Below are 10,454 nucleotides of genomic sequence, written 5' to 3'. Positions count from 1 at the left end.
CTTCATCCGAATCCACTTCCGAATGGTAAATATCGGTTGCCGCCTTCTATTTTCTCAATGTCGAAGACAGAGAAAGAAGTGTTCTGCATGGTGTTGAAGGATATAAAGGTTCCAGATGCGTATGCATCTAATATATCTCGATGTGTTAGTGTTAAAGATCGAAGACTATATTCGCTAAAATCACATGACTATCACATCTTAATGCAAGATTTACTGCCAGTTGCTCTACGATGTTGTATTTCGAAGAAGGTGACGTCTTGTATAATTGAACTATCCAATATAATGAAAGTCATTTGTGGCAAAGTTTTGGATGTTCAAGAACTTCAGAAGGTACAAGATCGAGCCGCTTTAACTTTATGCAACATAGAGAAAATCTTCCCACCTTCTTTCTTCACTATTATGGTTCACTTGATAATCCATCTCCCGCATGAAGCAATTCTTGGCGGACCCGTTTTCTATCGATGGATGTATCCCATAGAAAGGTGTTAATTACAATTTTTAAAATTTTCCTCCATTCACCTATATGCCTTTAGTTACAACTTTCCATAATGTTGTATACCGTGTTTAGGTTCCTATCCAAATTAAAGTCTTATTGCCGCAACAAGCGTTATCCAGACGGATCGATTGCTGAAGGCTACTTGGCAGAGGAATGTATGACCTTCTGTTCAAGATATTTGGAAGATGTTGAAACAAGGTTGAACAGACCAAATAGAAATGCTGGACTCACGGATCATAACTTTGCCGAGACTTATTTGTTCCAAAGTTTTGGAGAACCAATAGGTAAAGTTGAAATTGCAGAATTAGATGATTTATCGTGGGTTCAAGCACATCGATATGTTCTGTTTCACCACGAATCAATCGAACCTTTACGCAAGTAAGTTCTAGAAATTTGATAAATATTCATCATTTAAAAATTGTTTATAGTCTAACAAAGTGAACATATTTTTAACATAGTGAGTACAAACAAATATTGAGATCTCGTTCGCGCTCCCGAAGAACACAACATCGAGATATCAATAAGTTGTTTACAGAATCTTTTCATGAATGGTTAAGCCAAACGGTATGTAATTGGAGCTTTCACCGACAAATAATAATATTTACTCAAAAATTTTTTAATTACTCAGTTTACTTTCCATTCAATAGGTTTGGAGTGGGAAGAACGTCACCGACGAAGTTAAATGGCTTTCCCAAGGTCCAAATCGGGTGGTTAAAAGATATAGTGCGTTCCTCATAAACGGATTCAGATTTCATACAAAATATCGCGAGAGATTGAGGAGAACGCAAAATTGTGGAATAGTGGTTAATTCCTCAATTACAAGTTATGCTAGTGTTAGGGACAATAATCCTGTGGAGGGAAATGTGGAATATTTTGGACTTCTTACTGACATAATTGAGTTGGATTACTACGGCAAATGGAAAGTTGTCTTATTTCGAGGTGATTGGGCCGATGTTAATACTGCACGTGGAATCAAGCAAGATCAATTTGGTTTCACAATGGTAAACTTTGCTCGATTGATTCACACAGGACAACAATTGATTGATGAGCCGTATGTATTTTATTCTCAAGTCAAACAAGTTTTTTACTCAAAAGACTCAACTGATGAGGGTTGGTACGTTGTACTCCGTAACATCCCTAGAGACTTGTTTGACATGGGCAGTGGAAGTAGAGATGACATTGACGACAGAACACAAACTTTGCTATTTCCAGAACAGAACTTAAACAAAAACATCCCTAGTACTAGTACACAATTTCAATGGGTCCGCCAGGATACAGATGAAGAGATTTACGAATTATAATGTAGTAAGCTTTTACGATTATCTAATTACATCTACGAATGATGACATTTCAACTATTTTATATGTGATATTATTGTTGTAATTGTATACTAAGTTTTCAACTAATTTATTTGTATTGCAGATAAAATGCCTAGAAGAAAAGTGCGATCGCACCGCATTGTTCAAGGTACTCCAAACTCGGCAGAAACAAACAGCACTAAACAACAGACTGCTATTGGATCTTCGAATGTTCCGGTTACACCTGAGGAACCTATAGAAGTTCAAAGTAATTTAACATTTAATTTACATGTGTGTTGACTTCTTGTTTGTTTTTTTTTAAATTTCGTATATTACAATACTTTTATTTTTCAGATGAAACTGGTCGGACGCGGAGAGGTCGCGGACGTATGGTACTGAGCGATTTATACGACCTAGATCCAGTCGAGCGTGTCCAAGTATTCTGTAATAGCTTCGGTCAGCCTGTTGGATCAGAAGCTCGCCTTTTAGCAGGATACATGGGCATTCTAGCACGGAATGCAAATATGTTGCCAATTAACTTCGAGTCATGGCATAAAGTGCCCGAGAGTAACAAGAACCAAGCTCTCGATAACATTAAGGTAACAAAACGTGTATGTCATTTATAATACTTGGGTTTAAGTTTCGTTTACATTTACTTTCTTAAGTTGTGTTTTTTTGTAGGCGAGATTTGTTCTAGAAGTCTCCGATGCTTATGTAAAGAAGGCATTGGGAAAAAGATGGAGAGACCATAAGAGCACTTTAAAGAAAGACTATTTTAAGACAAAAACAACACTCGAGGAGAGATTACAAAATGTCCCGCCGGGAATGCTGAGGTACCAGTGGGAAGAGGTCATTAGATTTTGGACTTCGAAGAAAGGAGAGGTATGTGTAACTTATAATATTTTGTAATTACTTTGGTGTATAGTATTTCCTAATTAACGTACTAATAATTTCATAATGTAGGATCGTGAAGAAGTTGGAAAAAAAAGTAGGTAGCAACAAAAATTCACTCACACAGCTGGGTCGAAAAGTTTTGCGTGTGTAGCTCATGCAGAGGTATTTTCAATTTTTTAATATTGGCAGATATTTATTACTTACTTACATTAATATTTTACTATTGTATTGTAGGAACTGTCGTCCGGTCAAAAAGTTGGACGCCTTCAACTTTTTGACATTACACATAGGAAGAAAGATGGAAACCCTATGACTCCTGAAGCTGCAGAAATTATGGTACGTTTGCTTAATTAATACAATTTAAATTGTTTTAATAATTTATAGCGTTTATTTTCTAATGATTTATTTCATTTATTGTAATGCAAATATTGTTAAGTTATGTTGCATTGGGTTTTTTTAATATATATTGCGTTCCTAACTATAGGATTTATTTTTTAGGAAAAATTAAAGGATAAAAAGGCGGAGTACGAAGCGATTGCTTCCAGTGATAGTTCTGTTCATATTCACGACATTGATAACCGGATTATCACTGAAGTTTTGGGTCCTGAAAGGTATGGTCGGGTTCGATTTCAAGGATCTTTTGTTAACCCATCCCAATATTTTGGATCTAGCTCGCAACAATATATGCCTTCGGGGAGTCGAGCCGAAGCTGAAGTTCAGAGGTTAAGAGACCAGATGGCTCAGATGCAAGCGACAACAATTGAGCAAATTACACAACTTAAAGCGGAGGCAACATCGAGAGAAGCTGAGGTTCAAAAAAGATATGAAGAACTCCAGCTACAACTGAAAGCAGATGTAGCAGTGAGAGAAGCTTAGATTCAACGAAAGTATGAAGAACTCCAGCAGCAGCTTAAAGCAGATGCGGCAGCAAGAGAAGCAGAGGCGGCAGCTAGAGAAGTACAGGCTGCAGCGAGGGAAGCAGAGGCTGCAGCGAGGGAAGCAGAGCAGCGTCAAAAGTTCGATGAACTCCAGCAACAGCTTCAGAGCATGATGAAGATGTTTCAGCAGTCTCAACAGCCGCCGTCTTAGACTATCGTGTAAATATACTTCGATTTTGACTTTTAATTATCATTTTAACTTTTAACATTTTTGTAAGAATAATACGAATTTTATTTTATTTATTGATATTTATTATTTGTTTAATATATAGATTTATTACTTTTGGCTGGTTTAGATATGATTTCTTCTGATTTGTTTTTACAGGAGGGCTAAAAATATAAAAAATTTTATTTTACAAATCTGCAAAATTTAGTGGCGTTTTTAAAAAAAACGCCACTAAAGGTGTTGGCCTTTAGTGGCGTTTTTGGTCAAAGCGCCGCTAAAGATAAGGGTCTTTAGTGGCGTTTGTGGAAAAAGCGCCACTAAAGATCATGGTCTTTAGCGGCGTTTTTGGGGAAAGCGCTGCTAAAGATTAGGTTCTTTAGTGACGTTTTGTGGTCGAAACGCCGCTATAGATCAGGGTCTATTGCGGCGTTTTAGGGGAAAGCGTCGCTATAGATCAGGGTCTATTGCGGCGTTTGAGAAAAAAACGCCGCTAAAGACCCTGATCTATAGTGGCGCTTCTAGCACAAACGCCGCTAAAGATCAAGGTCTTTAGCGGCGCTTCCACTAAAGCGCCGCTAAAGGTCTTAGTCTTCAGCGGCGTTTGTGCTAGAAGCGCCGCTATAGATCAGGGTCTTTAGCGGCGCATTCATTAGCGGCGTCTGTTGCGGCGCTTTTCAAAGCGCCGCTAAAATTATCTGCGACGCTAAAAAGCGCCGCTAAAGGCCTAAAAAGCGCTGCTAAAAGCCTGTTTTGGTGTAGTGATCATATTTATTTTCCCTACCAACGCAATGCAAAATCCCTTTGTGATGAAGTTTTATTGTAAAATAATTATGATGACGCATTGCAAATCCAGTAACAAATACAATGCCAAATGATAAGTGATAAATGATAAATAATTCAATATGATATATTACAACTCCAAATATATTTATATATACACACTGTCAAGAGAAAATTATATGAAAAAACTCAAATATTTGAAAAGAAAAGATACAAGCATAAACAAAATTCAACTTTTAATGATATCATTTTGATGTTAAAAATATTTAAAAACAAAAAAAACAAAATATGCACCCACAACTTCAATTGACTGTAAAAGAAAATAAAACTTAAAATTAGAAGTTCATAAATTTGTGGTTCTGTTAAAAACGACTATATATATAAACCTAACTTTAAAAGTTTTCTGGCAATTGAGATAGGGAAAAAAAAGAAACATCACTAGAACAAGGAACTTATTCCGTAATAGGACTGAGAAAGTAAGACAATAAAAATGTCTTACAACTTGCAGGATCAAATAGTGGATTCGACTTTCTCCAATAGGTGAATGCTAAGCAATTTTATTGATCATTCTCTTTGTATTTTGAAGGAAAATTATTAAAATTAAATCTTCAAATCATCTCTTAACAAGTTTCTTTAGTGACAAGAGTAAGAAACTTGAAATAAAAAATATGAAAATATTGGATACATACAAAATTTAGGCATGGATTCAATCAATTCTCGTAATATTGGCTTCATTATTAACAATCTCACAAAATTATTATGTAAAAAAATGTTGAGTTAATTTTAAAGATGTTAAGTCAATTTTCCGTGAAATAAATCTAAAGGTGTTAATACAAGTGATCTAATTTATTAATAATAAAAGTTAAATGATCTAATAAGATTAAATTAAAAATTGATGATGTAAATGAAAATTAATGTAAGTTTAATGGTTTAAATGTAAATTACCCATATATATCTATCAAATGCTAAGTTTGACACATAATAAATATGCATGAAACTTTGTAAGCAGTGAATTGTGGCTTCCTATCTAATTAAATTTCTTTTAGGGAAAAAGAAGAAGGAAAATGAATAGAACTTGAAGCCCAATTTAGAAGAGAGAAGTTTTATTAACATTTCACTTCCTCTTCCACTCCGGCAAGGAAAAACGGGGAGGAAAAGGAGATTGTCTGCCCATAATAAAGTATGTACATTTGCAGGGCCATTTACAGATTCATTTTTTAAATATATATATTTGGACTAGTAAACCGAATGCATCTTCTTCTGGGACAATCTTCTTCTTGTGTCCATGATAGCTTCATGTCTTCTCTTGGATATTTCTTTCATTGCCTCCTGATACTGCAACTCAATCATTTCCAGCTCTAGTCTTAACTCCTCGTCTCCCGCCAGACCTGAAGTAGAAGAAGATTCCGGGTTTGTCGACATACTCTCTGCATGGAAGTATAATTCCGCTTCAGATAACAACTTGCTTGAACTTCTTTTGAACCCATGTCCATTGCAGCACATAGGCCCTAATTCAGCAGACATGAAAGAATGAACGGAGCTAAGTTTATCGTTCCACTCATTCGAATTTGCAGAAGCAAATGACATCTCAGATCCTGAATCTTCTACCATGAATTTGGCATGAGACGGTTTTCCATTAAATTTCACAGAACAAGGACCTTGCTTTGTTGATTCATCAGATGCTCCTAATGTGCTAGCATTGGAACAAAGTTTGGATTGTGAACCATTGTCTGTATGAGCAGTATGTTGGGAAGATCCCAAGGAAGTCTCCCCATGTCCTTGTGAGTATTGATAATCTCTTGAAGTTTGTCTTCTGTTTGGAGGAACTAGATGATCAATGGAAACACATGGTTTCCAACCGGGAATGAGATTTAATAACAACAAATCAATCAATTCTGCTATGAACACATCATTTTGATCTGCTAATTCCAGTTGCTCAACCATTTCACTTGAAACTGAGAGCGCAGTATCACTATCAAGGAAGAAGAGGAAATGAATATTTCTCACACGATCTGCACGTATGGAAAAATGAAAAAGGTAATGAAACTAAAAGTGTAAAGAGAGTAAACAAAAATGGAGTTGCTTCTGAATGGACTATCTTTTTACCATTCTGATCAGCTATTCGAAGGATTAATGATACAGAATTTTCATCATTCCCCTCGCCTTTTAACAAGAAAACATGGCCTTTGTTAGTCCTCCTCACCTCAATGCCCAAGGAATTATCAAGGAATTTGATAACAGGCAGCTCACTATCGCTACCAAGATCCAAAGAGGATGGTCTATTCCGTGTGGAAGCAGGCGCTTCTGACATGAGGCAGCGATCTCCAAAGGCTCCAATTTTGGGCATAACAATATCGGGGAGTGCGAAAGGACAACTTTTTGCTGATCCATTAGCTTGAAGAAAAGGGTCCATTAAAAGTTCCTTCGCTGATAATCTTTGAGGTGCCGGAACTAAACACTTCTCAATAAATAGTTTCATCTCTTGATCATTAACCTTAGAAAGTGCAGCAGGTTTAATTCCCTATAAAGTCGAAAGAGTAAGGTATTTCCATTGTAGGGATTAACCAATTACAAGCTAAAGTAAACAAAGAACTTACAGATGAAACTTTCTTATATATCTGAGCTGAGTTTCTACACTCACTGTAAGGATATTCAAAAGTCACCATCTCCAGCATGCACATTCCAAAGGAATAAATATCAACCAACTCATTGTAATTCTCATCATACAGCTCAGGTGCCATAAATTCAGGGGTTCCTATCCCGTCAAAAGAATAAAATTGGTAGCAAAAAACCAGGATAGCTCAACATAAATACCAAATCAAGAAAATGGGTATACCACCATTCTACGAACATACAGATGTAAGCAAATACAGGAAATGGAGAATATACCAATCACACTTTTGGCGTTAGATTGCTCCAACACAGTTGCTAACCCAAGATCACCAATCTTAACTTCACCTTGGTTGCCATTGATGAATATGTTATCACACTTCAGATCCCTGTGTATAATTGGTGGGTCATGGCTATGCAGGTAAACTAAACCTGTTAAAATCTGTCTTGCCCAACTCTTCACAGCCTTCATGTCAACCTTCTTGTGTTTCTTACGATACCTAAATCACAGATCACACATACTAACCACGAGGCTCATTTCACCATAAAGCAAAGGAAGGATTTCAGCAGAGATTTGGTAAGAGAAGTAAACATACTGCCTGAGGCTTCCTGAGGTGAACAGCTCGGTTATAATATTTACAGTCTTCTTTTTATCATCAATCCATGAATTGTAAAATCTCACAATATTACTATGTTTCAATGATTTCAAGAGTCGCACTTCAGAATACAGTCTCTCCAAGTCTTCAGGCTTCTGTAGGACCTCCTCAATCCGAACTTGGTTCCATGCCACTTCAATGCCATTAAGCTCATCAAATGCCTTGTAACTGGTTGGTTATAAAGTTAAGGAAAGCCTACCGAGAAAAGATAAACCCCAACTATAAAATGATTTGTTTGTTTCTGTTTATTACATTGATTATCAACCAAATTTGTTAACATAAGCATGCATGTAAAGACAAAGAAACAGTAACTCAATACAACCATATAATATAGGTAAAGGATACACTGTCTTGAAGGCACCTTTCCCAAGTACTTCATTATACTGTTAGAATCATCAATCAACGAGGTGAAACAATGGTGGCCAACCACAGAAAAGTTAGTTTGGTAATAGAAAAAATGCATCATAACAAAATAATCGGAAATGGATTGAAAATTTCAAATATCCTGAACACAAGCAAATCAAATGAATAAACTAAAATAACTTGATATCCCTAAGTGAAAATTAATACTCCACTCATCTTCTAAATAACATAAAAAACCCAAAAAGCTCCAAAGCATTTTTTTAATATACATAGCTACAATGCATTGTTATGAGCTTCTATATCTGTCCTTTTCACATGCTCCCACAATAACCAATTAGAAGTTAGTACATATTCAAAATAATCTTATAAAAAATAATGTTACCATTATGTATCGAGAGGTTGGATCGATCTCAAGAACATCAGGATCAGGGGGCTCTGCATGTACAGCAACATCTTCTCCAGTTTCTGCAACTACCATTTTTTACGCATAAAATTGCAAGTCCTGAATAGAAGTATCACCCAAAAGAATCAAATTAAAATCCATTAACTATGATCACTTCAACTTTACAAAATTGATCCATCACGTTAAACCCTAGCCTTGTTTTAGCTTAAATTCTGCAAAATTACACAACAAAATACAGTTATCTCCAAATTCAATAGAACTAAAACATTGAATTCAACCCGTTAGCAGACTAGCTTAAACACAATGTCGCCAAATTGCCATCGTTCAACATATACTTTGAATCAAACAAAATAACAATATAAGGCACCTTTTTTGGCTTGTTATTTTGCTTTTTCTTTTCTTTTCTTTTTTCTCGACATGAACGGTTTCCGAAAACATAAAAGGTAAAAGCAGACGATAAAATCAAATAAATACATTTATAACACAATGCCCATTCCCACGTAATTGTTTTTCATTGAAGTAAAAATATGCATTTCTTTTTCATTCATTAAAGAAAAAAGAGAGCAATTTTTTTTTTTTTACTTTTCGATACCCGAACCAAAATAACCAAGCAACATAAAACTTAATCAGAATTACCTCAATCATAAAACAAATTACATCTTCATCCGCTAAACAAATCAACCAAATTACGTAAAATGCAAAAAAAAAAATCAATTTCTGATTACCTGGGAAGGGGGAAGAAAAGAATAGCAAGATTTATGGCTTTTCTCCGCAATGCAAATCAAAAGACAGAAAAAATTAGGGTAAAAAAAAAAGAGAAAAAAAAACCCTAAACCTAAATGAAAGAAATTGGGAGAAAAAAAGGAGACAGAGAAATGAAAACAAGTGTCGTTTTGATAGTTGAAATGGAAGCAAATCTCTCTCCTTTATTTCCTCTCATAAAACCAGCGAAGACATGCCAGCTTAAAAAGAGAAACTATCTCTATTTATACTTAATCTATTATAGCTTTTACATTATTACAGCTTTTACATTCTTTTTTGGTTAAATTACACCAAACTCCTTTCAGTTTTCTTAACCATAACAGCCAACATGAAATAACTTAAACTCCTAAAATTCCAAATTTCCAATTGAATATCAGCTCGCGTTACTAAATAGGGAACGTACACGAATCTCGATTTTTTTAAAAAAAATATTAATTAGGTCGTTTATTTGGAAATTTAAATTGAATTTTGATTTTTTAAAAATAACGGTAATATGTAATAAAATATATGTAAATATTATGATTTTTTCTAAGTTATTGATTTGTTAGGTAGATTTAAGTGATGAATTTAATATATATCTGTTGAAATTGATTCAAATGTAAATGTATATATATATGTTGAAATTAATGTATCTTTCATCTTCATTTTATAATTACGAAAATTATTTTTTTTTCGAGATTTATAGTTCCTTCAAACATTGCCAACTTTAAATTTTGAACTAAAATTTCTCTCATTAAAAATACAATGTGGCTTCCTATAGATGAATATTACTTAAGGTTAATAACCAAATAAGGTTGGTAGCTTGTGACTATGCTCTAGTTTGAATTACAACAGATTAGTTGTATGCTAGTGATACGATAGCTCTAATCCTAGAGATCTATTTATTCAAATTACCAAACTTTGGTTAAGAAATACTTCAATTATCAAGGCTTAATCTATAAGAATTATGCCAACTTAGATTAAGAGGAGTTTAATAGTGAGGGTATAAATCTTAGTGATCATCTATCATATATATGCCAACTTAGGCATTGCTAAGAGCCTATAATATATACACCAATTTATGTTACTCGAGCTTGAAATTACCTGAG

General features: G+C 34.7%; 1 protein-coding gene across 4 annotated transcripts; it reads right to left on the bottom strand.

Annotated features, from left to right (window-relative positions):
* Window positions 1-5,658: 5,658 nt before the first annotated feature.
* On the bottom strand, window positions 5,659-9,589 carry LOC107913711 (probable serine/threonine-protein kinase WNK6). 4 transcript variants are annotated; one of them, XM_016842383.2, is made up of 8 exons: window positions 9,330-9,589; window positions 8,584-8,703; window positions 8,184-8,221; window positions 7,779-8,006; window positions 7,462-7,682; window positions 7,170-7,327; window positions 6,679-7,093; window positions 5,659-6,584 (listed from the first exon to the last, which is right to left on the bottom strand). In XM_016842383.2, exons 2-8 carry the CDS (start codon window positions 8,677-8,679, stop codon window positions 5,809-5,811), a joined length of 1,932 nt encoding a protein of 643 aa, XP_016697872.2. In that variant the 5' UTR covers window positions 8,680-8,703; window positions 9,330-9,589; the 3' UTR covers window positions 5,659-5,808. The 4 variants fall into 4 exon arrangements, with proteins under 4 accessions (XP_016697872.2, XP_040960014.1, XP_040960012.1 ...); XM_041104080.1 differs by having other exon boundaries at window positions 6,776-7,093; XM_041104078.1 differs by having other exon boundaries at window positions 8,584-8,816; window positions 9,330-9,575.
* Between the last annotated feature and the right edge of the window lie 865 nt (window positions 9,590-10,454).

Source organism: Gossypium hirsutum, chromosome D11, assembly GCF_007990345.1.
Source record: "Gossypium hirsutum isolate 1008001.06 chromosome D11, Gossypium_hirsutum_v2.1, whole genome shotgun sequence".
NCBI lineage: Eukaryota > Viridiplantae > Streptophyta > Magnoliopsida > Malvales > Malvaceae > Gossypium > Gossypium hirsutum.
This window is presented reverse-complemented; position numbering and strand designations above follow the sequence as displayed.